This window comes from Amborella trichopoda, chromosome 8 (assembly GCF_054954075.1).
Source record: "Amborella trichopoda isolate Santa Cruz 75 chromosome 8, AtrichopodaSantaCruz75HAP2 v2.0, whole genome shotgun sequence".
Classification (NCBI taxonomy): domain Eukaryota; kingdom Viridiplantae; phylum Streptophyta; class Magnoliopsida; order Amborellales; family Amborellaceae; genus Amborella; species Amborella trichopoda.
Genome location: NC_142343.1, coordinates 17,801,569 through 17,813,453, shown reverse-complemented (window position 1 = coordinate 17,813,453; position 11,885 = coordinate 17,801,569). Strand labels below are relative to the sequence as shown.

At 38.4% G+C, this 11,885-nt stretch overlaps 1 protein-coding gene across 4 annotated transcripts in view; it reads right to left on the bottom strand.

The window, feature by feature from the left end:
* Positions 1 to 1,024: 1,024 nt before the first annotated feature.
* The window catches only part of LOC18440440 (E3 UFM1-protein ligase-like protein), an 82,488-nt gene continuing 71,627 nt past the window's right edge, over positions 1,025 to 11,885 (bottom strand). For 2 of the 4 annotated variants that reach the window (XM_088874149.1, XM_020671022.2), the window contains 2 exons: positions 2,352 to 2,420; positions 1,025 to 1,432 (listed from right to left, as the gene is read on the bottom strand). In XM_088874149.1, the coding sequence (XP_088730275.1) occupies positions 2,385 to 2,420 (36 nt within the window). In that variant the 3' untranslated portion in view covers positions 1,025 to 1,432; positions 2,352 to 2,384. The remainder of the gene's footprint in view (positions 1,433 to 2,351; positions 2,421 to 11,885) is intronic. The other 2 variants (XM_088874148.1, XM_011627344.3) reach the window with 1 other exon arrangement.

Sequence of the window (11,885 nt, the reverse complement as noted above, 5' to 3'; positions counted from 1 at the left end):
TTGTATAAGGTGTCAACTCTATTATTGAAGTAAAGTGTACCTCAAAACTATGCTGAAAATACATTGTTGGTGCCCCAAAACCTTGCAATGATATGAACAATCTATTGTTTCTCTTAATTATGAAATTTAAAGTTCCAAAAATAGTGACAATCATATATATCTATAAACACTTTAAAATCTTGATAATGAATGATCCAGATAACATGTTATAAACATATCGGATAGCCTCGCTAAGAATGTAATTTCCCTCTACAAGTCTTTAGCTCTTTGATTTCACCATTGCAATCTTAGCTTTTAAAGCACCTTTATAATCAAAGCTAGTAACATTTGTCAAAAAAAGAGAGAGAAAAACGAAGTTTTAAAAAATGCCCCTCCTTCATCGATGACTGATCTGGGCGTTCTACTTAAAAAAATAGGAATCAATATAAAATTTGAAATTGATATCGATGGCTATCTCCTTTCTTCCCACAGTCAAGTCACGTTTTTCACAACTTGTTCATATCTTCTGCTTGGCATATTATCAAAGTTTCTCAACTTGGAACTGCTTAAAAACCCGCTCATGTTCTTGGTTTTTGTTTCGACTTTTCCCTTGTGGCTTTGGGACTAATAGCAAAGTTATTTGCAAAGTATGGGCACACTACTAAGTAGTCAGGGTAGCAAGGTACGAAAACTTAAGATTTTGAGTTCTTTGCCACTCAACTACCCACAAAAAAAGTCATTTGCCAATCGAATTCTCATATTAACAAATGCACAAAATGGAGTCCTTTGGACATTTCTGCGAGTGATGGCCACAAATCAATCCGCAATATGGTAAACAGAATAATTAGAACTGAAAAGCATTTGTATTCAATGTTTTATTAAGGCTGTCACCCATATTTAGATGCGTTATCCATTAGATGACAAGTGCAGAGAATGAGCTTTTGGTTGGCGTGGCTAGCGCCACAACATGATATCTAAAGTTTCATTCCTACCAAGTTCCAAGTTAACATTAAAAAATGAAATAAATAAAAATAAAAGTAGACAATTTTCCAAAGTTTTATATTTAATACCATGCTGGCAATCTCGCAACTATTATGTAATGCCCTAATTTGAAGCAAGCAATGTCTTCATGGCCCCAAAATCCCAAAATGGATGATGGTTAGTCCTAAATCTCTGATGAATCAATAGACAGTCTACTATCCTAACAAAAATGCCGCTTGGGATGATGGGTTCATTCATGGAAAACTGGCTGTATAGAATACTTGAGATTTGCAGTTTGCATCTGCCTGAACGTAAACTGTTATGATGGAAGAACATGAAATCTCACTTTGTAGGAATAAAACTTTACACCAAAATTTCACGAGTGGGCTTGGGATACAAGTGCTTTCAAGTTGGGCATCAAGGTCTCTAATTTTCTTTTGCTCAAATTGCTGTCGTACGTAGAGTCTTCCTCCTGCAAAATGAATCATTTTATTCAGAGTGAAAGAATCTGGGGTTAAAAAATACCAACAAAAACTCTTTATGAGAAAATGAATCAAGATACCCATACAACAATGTGGTAAGAAATTCCATTTACTTGTTTAGAACGAGACTCACGAACTAAATCTGTGAACACCCATAAGAAAACTCATAACAAGCCTTCTCTAGGATGTGTCATGTACAGGTTTACCACATTTTGGATGTGACTTCTGTTACTGCTTTAGAAAATCTAAGGATGCCACAAGATTCGAACTTTCCACATGTTTCCAAATGCTAGGGAAATGTCAGTCAGCTTTCATTAAGCGTGGCAACTATCATCTTTCAATGTACTAATAAAAAAGCATTTTTCTTGTGAAGAAATTTTTGTACCCCTTGTGTAAATGAGTAACTCGAAATGGGAACATATTGTTCCCCAACTCCCTTTTCTAGGTTAATAGGTCGATACTGCTAGTGCTTTTAACAACTTCAGAAATGGCCAACGTGTCCCTACTTATATTTAAATAGATTTTAACTGTCTGGAGTATGTGTGATGTTTAAAACAGCATGCATTGAAAAAACAATCTCAAATAGTGATAATTTATCAGACATTGCCTGTGCTTTCTACTTTTTTTTTTTTTTTTTGAGAGGTGCCTTTGTGTTTTCTACTTCAGGCTTAAATTTGCATTTCTCTCGCATGAGATTGCATGCTTTTGCTTAAAGCACAAGATTAAGAAAGCAATGCATAACAAGGAATCCATGAGGTTAATGAGGTGAAGCATATACCCAATAATAGTACCTGTCAGTTTTCTTCAATTCTAACATTTCGAAGAATAAATAAGCATTTATAGCACAGCATGCGAAATGATTTTAAATTCTATCCAGCAACCGGGAATTTATTAACTTCAATCACCTACTTGCAAGAAGCATATGTCAATTTGGATCCACTCTCAAGGCCAGGACCAGTCGTTAACACAAGTCAATAGCTTGCAATGTCCAAAATGGCATCAGCCAATGCACAATCAACCATGGAAATGTTATCAATCAGTGAGAAAGACACTCATAAACTGAATTTGAGCTTTCTATAAGGAACAATAATACAAAGGATGTCTAACTATCAAACAAGCAGAAACCAAGCGACACAACATCAGTCTTCTGGCAATATATAACATTTTACATCCTTAGAAAATGAATGCACAAACAACCAGGTATTCAACGAAAAGAACCAAAGTAACAGATACATCTTAAGCACGAGTTGGTGGAGTTAATGTGAAAGATAAGGTGGGATAGAATTTGTCAGAGCTACTAGACTAACAGACAAGAATGGCAGAGATGCTCATTTGTGATGCCCATTTGTAGAGACATGGAAATCTCCTAACCACAAGAAATGAAGGCCTCTCTTTTTTTGGGTATTAGAGTGGTAGGATCTGAACTTGGGACGATCTGTTACAGTTGTCAGCATCTTAACGATTCTTTCAGGGTATATTTTGTACATAAAACTATTAAAGAAAGAGAAAAATAGAGATTTCACTTGGGGACGGTCGTACCTCTCCAAATAGTTTCTCTCTACACCTGAAAGCCTCCCCCTCCTCTCCCAGTTTTCTCGCTCTAGAAACACAACAACAATAAAAATGTTGGATATATGGCCTTTTAAGGCCTTGTGTGCAATGCCAACATTGTTTAGAGTCACAGTAGGAGTGACCAGGAACATTGTAGCTACCGAAGTCTTTGTGTATTGGGATCTGGATTGGCCAAAATAACCTTATTTGACTGAGGCAAGGTTCTCAGACAATTTTGTGAACCAAGAGGTTTTAGGGTTTTTCCTCTAGTCAAGGTCGGTAGTTTGGGTTTGTCTCATGTCGTGTGAGCTAGGGCTTAGGGATCAATGGATCCCAGCTTGTTTGAGATATATTGTGTATAAGCCTTGTGTGAGCATAACTGGCTGTAAGAGGACATAAACCCAAATCCTTGACATATGTAGCTTGCTCACAGTGTGTGAGCAGACAGTTGCATTTTGGGAAGCCGTTCTGAAGAGGTAAGATTTAGCTATCAGAACTGTGCACGCATGATGAGAGAGGACCTCGCATCCACAAGAATGCAAGTCCTTGGGGGGCACCTGTAATCCACTGAACACCCTGGAGTCCATCCAACTAATCGGTTAACTTTGATAGGTCCACTCATGTCCAGATTGTAGTCTGTGACTCATACGGGGCTATTCGGTTGGTCTGAGAAATTAGATTGGGTTTAGCTCAGTGGAGTACCATATAGCCCGACCTCCAGTGGAACCCGTGTTTTCCTCACCGGATTTATGATAAATGCCAGACTGTGATTTGTTTATAAGAAATGATCCAAAATGATTTATCATGATTTTAGATAATTTTTGAAAATTTTATTTCCAAGAAAAAATGCTTTTGTCAAAATTGTTGTGTGCTAATTCCAATTAAGGATGTCCACGCATGTGGCGTGTGGCACACAAAAAGCCAATGTGTGCCACACGTGCATCCCATAGGACAACCACGTCATTGCCCAAAGGGCATGACGTGGAAACCCTAACCCTATGTTCACATGTGGGAGTGTAGAGATTTAACAAATTTATAAATTGATTAACCTCCTAATTTTGTGATTTGACATCTATCAGATATTTGAAATAAAAGAATAAGATTGGTGTGAAGAGGATAAAGGAGACACATCTCTTTGAAAGTAACATTGCATTAGCTTGTGTAAAACACAAGCCTTAACACCTATGCTAGCAAAGGGTGGCATGCCACCCTCATTAGGTTTTTATAAAGATGACATTAAATTAAAGGTGACAATTTTTTGATTTAGAAATCTATGGTTGAGATGAATTGATTTTGAAAATTAAGGTTTAAGGGCACTTGAGATATTATTGAAATTTTGAAGGTGTTATGTGGGCATGGTGATAAGGGATCATTAGGGCTTTATAAAGATGACATTAAATTAAAGGTGATAATTTGTAGATTTAGAAATCTACGGTTGAAATGAATTGATTTTGAAAATTACATATTATTGAAATTTTGAAGGTGTTATGTGGGCATGGTGATAAGGGTGCAGTCAATCATCACCATCCATGTGATAGCCATCAATGGTGATTGAATAGGTTACGTCTTGAGCCTCTCTCAACCCTTGGATCACTCTATGGGTGGTTGAGATCTAATATAAAGCTTATACCTCACATGAGAATTCTATAAATAGAACATCTTCCCACTTCATTCACAGTTTGTTGTTTTCACTTTAAACTCACCATCTCTTCTCCTCAAAAGCCTCACGCCCCACTCATAGCTCTCTTCATTCTTCCATCTCAAAGATCATAAATTGAGTTACCTACCTCCTTCATAATTGCAAGCCTTTCACCCATGATGAAGGTATGATCTTTATCGCCTCATCACATGTATGAAGTTATGGCTGCTGGAATTCATGATAACAGTAAGCAATATTCACTCATAGTTTATACTTCAGGTGCTTAAGTATTAGAGATAAATAGCCGTTGCTCTTGTGTGTTTTGTTGTGGTAGTTTTAAACTCATTTAATGCAAACTATTGTGACTTCAATGTTGCTGGAAATGCAATCATATGAAGCATAACAGTGAGCTCTCACTTAGCACCATGCACCAAGCTTAGCCCTTTTGACCCCATAGTTGTTTAGACATTTGAATCAAACCCTAGAGCCAAAACTATTCCATTTCGAGCTCGTTTTGGGTCTGATTCCTTCACCTTTGACTCGTATGGTCCTATATCCAATTTGATAAGTATTTTGAACTATTTATAAGATCAAGGTTCTTGTGATGTGGTGGTGAGAGAGTTGCTTCCTAAGATTAGATTCAAACCACACCCTTCTTGTGCTATCAGTGGAGAGTGATAGTGAGGATTGTGATCAAACTGTTGTGGTTTTCGCACGGTGCTTATTTTGAAAGTCGGCTTCCCATCAGATACATTAAGTTCATGCACATTTCTTCTTTAGTCTTTGTTTGATGTATTTTATTTCAATTGAATTGTAAAGAGCTATGCTCAAATGTAAGGGTATTGTTGTTGTTGAAGACTATTATAATTTTTGTTCTTATAAGTTTGTAATAAGTGGGGGTTTTCCCAAGGTGAAATCAAAAGATTATGGAAGGTGTTTTTAATTTTTTTATTTTACATACCTTGTGTGATTCCTTTGATACTACCTCAAAAAACCCATAGTTGATTCAAGAGCTCTCGGGCCTTCCATCAAAAGATCTGGATTTGGCTGTGTATACCACACTTCCAGTTCCAAGTAATCAGTAGTTGGCCTAGGGATGGGAGCATCGAACTCTCGAACTGAAGGAGACACGCACATAAAAGAACAGAAGGATCACATCAACTACACGGGAAGAATTGGATCTGGGAAAAGATATGTGATTTCTATCTGATCTGTTTGTCTTTGTGTTTCCGTTGCTTTCGAGATTCATGTTGAAATCCCTACATTGGTTTCAGAGCCGTCATGGTAGAACTGCCTTCAGATCTGATAACTGGTGTAGTTAGTGCGTGAAAACACAAAAATTGTATTTTCTAGTAGTTTTTCCATCCCCATTTGTGTTTTACTAAGGTTTTTCGAATGTTTAGAGGCCTCTGGGAGAGTGGAAGTGATCGGGGGACTCGTTGTGCACACATAGGCACGAACAGCTCACGGGCTGGACTCCTGGTCCCTCAACGGTCCACCGCGTGAGTCAATGGGCATGTGTTCTATGGATCTCAAGTCATGGTTAAATGGACTTCCACGTACTAAGGCGTATCGAGGGCTTGCCCAAGTCCTCTCTCTAGTTGTGTCATGGCTATAGGTGATTACACTTCCAAGTTAAAAAAGATGAGGATTTTCAGTCCTTTCTGCAGCCTAGGCAAGTAATTAAGGACATAATGCCCCTCCTTTCAATGTTGGCTAGATATCAGTTATGGAGCGACCAGTCATGCATATGCCCAGGTCAAGTAGGTCCAACCATGCAAGACCCTGGCTATTCCTTGGACCATACCAACATTTATCTCTAGTATATCAGTTGCTTGAGTCGTTGATAGCCTATTTAAAAAGTATCACAATTTGTTGTTCTCTATTCTCTAATAGCCTGATGAATAGTAAGACAACAAGGAACGTGAAAGACGCTTCAAACGCTTTGACTCCTTCAGAAAAGACAATCGAGGAGTACGGCATGGCCCCCCCAGAAAATAAAAAGAAATTGTTTTTTTTTTTTTTTGAAATTGTAAAATAAAATAAAATGAAATTGTTCCACAACGAAATCGAGCTTTACAACTAGAAGATCAAAAACTGCCATACAAGTTGATGTGGTCAACCGCAATAAAAAACTCAGCAACTCAACTCTGGACTCTACTAGACAATGCAAAGATGGATTTAGGGAAGAGGGGAAATAAACTAAATAAATCAAAATGCTAAAAATAGAAATAAATAGATAAGAGAATATACCCTCTCTCAGAGTCCGATACTGAAAAAATTCTTTACATGATACTAAAAAAACTCTTCTTCTCCTCCTTTTTTTTCTAGCCTAATAGTTTCATATTTATAAAAGAAAAACCTAACTTGTTTCCTAAGAAACCCTAATTAAATCCTAACCCTTCATCTTTAGAAAAATTAAACTTCCAATTCTACCCCCTCCATTCTCTACAACTAAAAGAAGACAAACACCCTAAAAGAAAACTAGAAACCCAAAATAACCCAAACCTAAATTCCAATCTCCTAAAAGAATAACAAAATAAAAAAATAAAAACCCTAATTATATCATTCTCCCAAGGCTGGGAGAAGCTTGACCTCGAGCTTGTTGAATTCATCACATCCTGTAATAGCCTTTCCAATAGTTTTTTAGATAAGTATCCTTGTCAATACTTGGTGATAAAATCCCACCATTCATCTAGGTACCGTGTCTTCTTTTTATGAACCCATTAATCAAATACATCATGTGCCACTTATAGGATAACTCCAAGATGTCAATCCTTATCTTGATTTCTTTTTGATACCAAGGCCATGTGGTCATTCCTCAAGTCAAGGTTTTTGCCTCAAATTTTGCTCATTGCATATAAGATCAACCGTTGGAGTTGGTAGTGGAGCATGATTAATCCCTAGGGTGAGATTTGGCGTTGTATATCTTTGGTTGAGAGCACCCTCTTCTCCGTATATGATACTTTCTAATCGTTGCAACCGCTTGTTCATTACATTGATCTCTGCATGAATACCCTCCATGGATTGATTTATGTTTTTTATGCACTCTTTAAATTGGTCTAAGAAGGGTGAGGACTTTGAACTTTTCCTTAACCCGTCCCATGCCCAAAAAAGGGATTAGGTTGTGTTAGGTAGGCAGCCAACAAAAAACTCTGCCAAAACATATCATGAATCCTGACATAGCCAACACCCCAATTAGTTGGGAAAAGGCTTTGACAATGATGTGCCCTTTAAATTGTTGTTTCACAGCTTCTATAATCTATGACAATAGATCATCAATCTCAGGAGTAGGTTAGCATAGTGATTGATAATCTTGTAAAGCTCTGATACCAATAAATGTAGGGAATAGGGGAAATAAAATAAATAAATTACAAAAATAAAAATAAAAATAAAAATAAATGGACGAGAGAATATACCATCTCTCAAGGTTTGCAAAGGAATCCACCATAAAAAGTATCTCTTCACAAGATCCAAAATAAACTCTTCTAATTCTTTTTTTACTGATCCAATGATTACGTATTTGTAAAAGAAAACAACCCTAAATTATAACTTATTCCCCTAAGAAACCCTAACTAAGTCCTAACGCTTCATCGTTACAAAATAATAAATGTCCATTTCTACCCCCTCAATTCTCTACAACTAAAAATAAGACATAAATACCAAAAAAGGGAACTAGAAACCCAAAAATAACCCAAACCTAAATTTCAATCTCCTAAAAAATAATAAATAAATAAATAAACCCTAGTTACATTAGATGAGGATGACTATTGAGATAGACACCTCAAATGTTGACAAGGGAGGAGTTTAGAAGCAGACCCAAAGGAGAGAAGTATGCATTTAAAGCTTAAAACCATGATCCAATAAAGCGTGTATGTAAAGCATGAGGCAATCACTGCCTTGAAATCCATATGACAGCTCTTAATTAACATCCTAAACCAGCACTTCACTAAGAGAGTTGATTGTAAACCTCTAAAGAGATTAGATATCTCAAATATGTGGATCGGAAACCAGCATCCTAAACCTTTAAACGGCCACAACCCAAAATTTGACATGCATCCTCCATATATTGTCTTTCTTTGGTGGAAGAAGGGTCAGGGGCTAAGACTGTCCTGATGAGCCCTTTTCTCATCAACTCTTTGGCGTGCCTTAGGAGTTCCACGTGTTCAATGGGGCTCATTCGATAATGAGGTAGACTGGGAAGGATAGCTCTCAGAATGAGATCAATGCCGTCCTGCAATGAGATCAATTTTGTGCTGGATATCTTGAACCGATGGCAAAGCATTAGGCAATTTCTTCGTAGCTAAATTTCAAACTCATCAATAAGTTACAAACACTAGCTGGAATTTCCTTCCATGTTTTTTGGTTCCAATCCACAACTACTAATGCATACACACTGCTTGCAATACTGCTTATAGGAGAGCAAACTGACCTGGATTTCCATGCACACATTGGCAGGCATGTTTATCAAAGGGCTAAGAATATAGTACACTCCACTTTTCAAAAGAGAGTAAAGATTCGCTCTCCCGTCATGGTGAACATTTCTATCATACTGGAACGTCCCAAGTAAGAGGTGGCAAACATCCATTGGAAAGATGTCAAAGCGGATTTCACCCTCATAATTTTCAATGGAAAACTCGAAAATTATGAAACTTTCTAAGGTTCAGGGTGGCATCCACTTTTGAGCTCAGGCTGACGACAATGGATTTCAGCACCAGATTTTCACAGCTCAAAAATCTGTCGTGGCCACACACTTTTCCCAAAGCATGTGCAGTAGGTCTGGAAAATATTATGTCAAAGCCATTTGTTATTCTCTTGGATGGACAACATACATCGAGTGACCAGGCTCTTAGCATCACAATTCGCGTCACAATGTCTTCCTCTTTTCCAGATCCATCGAATATGGGTACTTTTTCTTCTCATCTAACTCTTTCTATCAAATTTATCAGAATTGCAGCCTTCTTCTTTTCACACTCATATGCTCTATGGCCTTTTTCCAACCACTGACAGAAGACTGAGTTCGACCCTAGGGTGGGGTTTGCCACACTCCTTGATTCCACCCCCTTCATATGGGTTTGGACAATTGAAGGGTGTGCAAGACCCTTGTCCCAACCTTTTCTTTCCAATCTGTTTAAATGAGTTCAATCTAGTTTTTCCTTGAGCCTTGAGCTCCATTTGATATGCCTCTACAAGGGTGTGAAGAGAGTGCATCATAATTTCTCCATAGATATTAAATTCAAGTCCACTCAACTACTGGGCTACTAGCTGATCATCACTTCCATGCAGATTTATATGACTCGACAACTTGTAAATTTGTTTCGTACAATCGGCAACAGACTGATCAACTTGTTGATGCAATTGATGGAACTTTCAGCAAGCGTAAGGATAGTCAAGGGCAGGAACTTTCATCTAATTTGAGTTTCCTTTTGCCCATCTACTAATCTTACTAGCACCTATTCTCACCCCACTACACTGATAATGTTGCTACCAAATAAGACTCTGCCCATCGAGGTTTGCATAAACCAATCGAACCTTCCATTCATCCAAGAGATCCTTCCATTCAAAGAAGGCTTCTTGTGATGTCATTCAATCACAATATTCATCGAGATATACCAAGTTATCGCTGCAAACCCAGAGATTTTGTTACTACATGGGAGAAAGAAAGATCCAGAGCTCTTATTCAAAATCATATGAATTCATCTCCCAACGAGGAGTTGCCAAAACATTTCACTGGCAGCTCGCACTGCATGTTGAACATAATTACCCAGTCACCATAGGGAACGTGTTGTTGATATTCATGAATAATATTTTTTCTCTTGCTTGAGAGATTATGAATCTAGAATCTTCAACTTTATTACAATGAGCTTACCTTCAAGGTCTAGAACAATTTACTTGGATAGTCTTGTCTGCTCCTTCAAGAGCCCTAGCCAAACATTCCATACTCCAACGAGTATCCCTGGGCCTGTTCCTTGGGGGTAATTCAAAAGGCTGGAGTCGAAAAACTCTGTCCACGTTTTCCATCCGAACCAATAAACATCTGTGTAATCCAGGAAAAGGCTGCTGATGCTGAAACCCTTTGCATGAGTTTGCTTACCACTTGTCAAAGCTCTTGAACAACAAAGGTCCTCCAAATCAACCCAAACATTAATATCCTCTATGACATCGTATCTATGGGGCTATCTTCGTGGGGGCATTGAAGGGTGGGTGACTTTAGAAGGACTCAAAATCTTCAGGTTCTTCCCGCTCTGATACCAACTTGATGCCAGCCAAGACCTATAAGGGGCACCAGGAATCGCTCAACCAGTAAGGGAGGGGCTGGAATAACTCGAGCCAGTTAGGAGATATTACTCAACTCCAATAAGGTCTCCTTCAACTCCAAAAAGGAAGCAAGGAAAAAGCTTAGACAAGTATTTCTTCTCCAAAATAAACTCCATCGATTTTCATTTCTCATAGAATTTATAGAATTACAAAGATACATGCATCACAACTTTTGAACCATTGAAATCAAAACCCTAGTTTCTAGGCTTCCACCGTTCCAAGACTCGTCCAATTCCAAGACACCATAGTTCTGAAGCAAACTTCATGCACATGCAATTGTAGTTCCTATGTGTGAAAGGGGAATTATCAAAATACACCCCCCTTTTCAACCACACCAGAGAGTTAGCACTGCATAGGCTCTGTCCCATAAAGAAATTTATGGCCAGCCCTCCTTGGACTTCCTTTCACAGTCCAGGAACTTGGTCTACCTCAGACATCAACCTGTAGCTACATCCTCATCCTGGGCCCCACCATCACAAGGGGTATGCAAGCTAAAATTTGATGGCTGCTTCTCAGGAAACCCAGGGCCCACTGGGATCAGTGGGGCTTTCAAGACCATAACGGCGTGATCTTCAAGACTTTCTCTTGCCTTGCTGGTGTCTTAGATGCAAGTATGACCAAAGCCATGGCCCATTTGCTGGATTAAGGTTTTCCAGTCACCACTTGCATCTGAATTTTATGGTTGAACATATCGCTTATCCCCACACTCAATCCTGGCCCCTGGGAGAATCGACTATAAATTCCTCTTGTGCCTCTCTCTACATGTGACTTCTGTCACACTTGGAGAGAATCAAACTCTTTGGCAGAAACTCTGGCCAAGACAGGATTGACCAAACCTAACCTTTCTCTCAAACAGTAGACCCCCCCCTAACCTTAGTCATCTCCTATGTGTTTCTAGATTCTACCTTGCACAATAAAACTGCATTCTCTGCCTT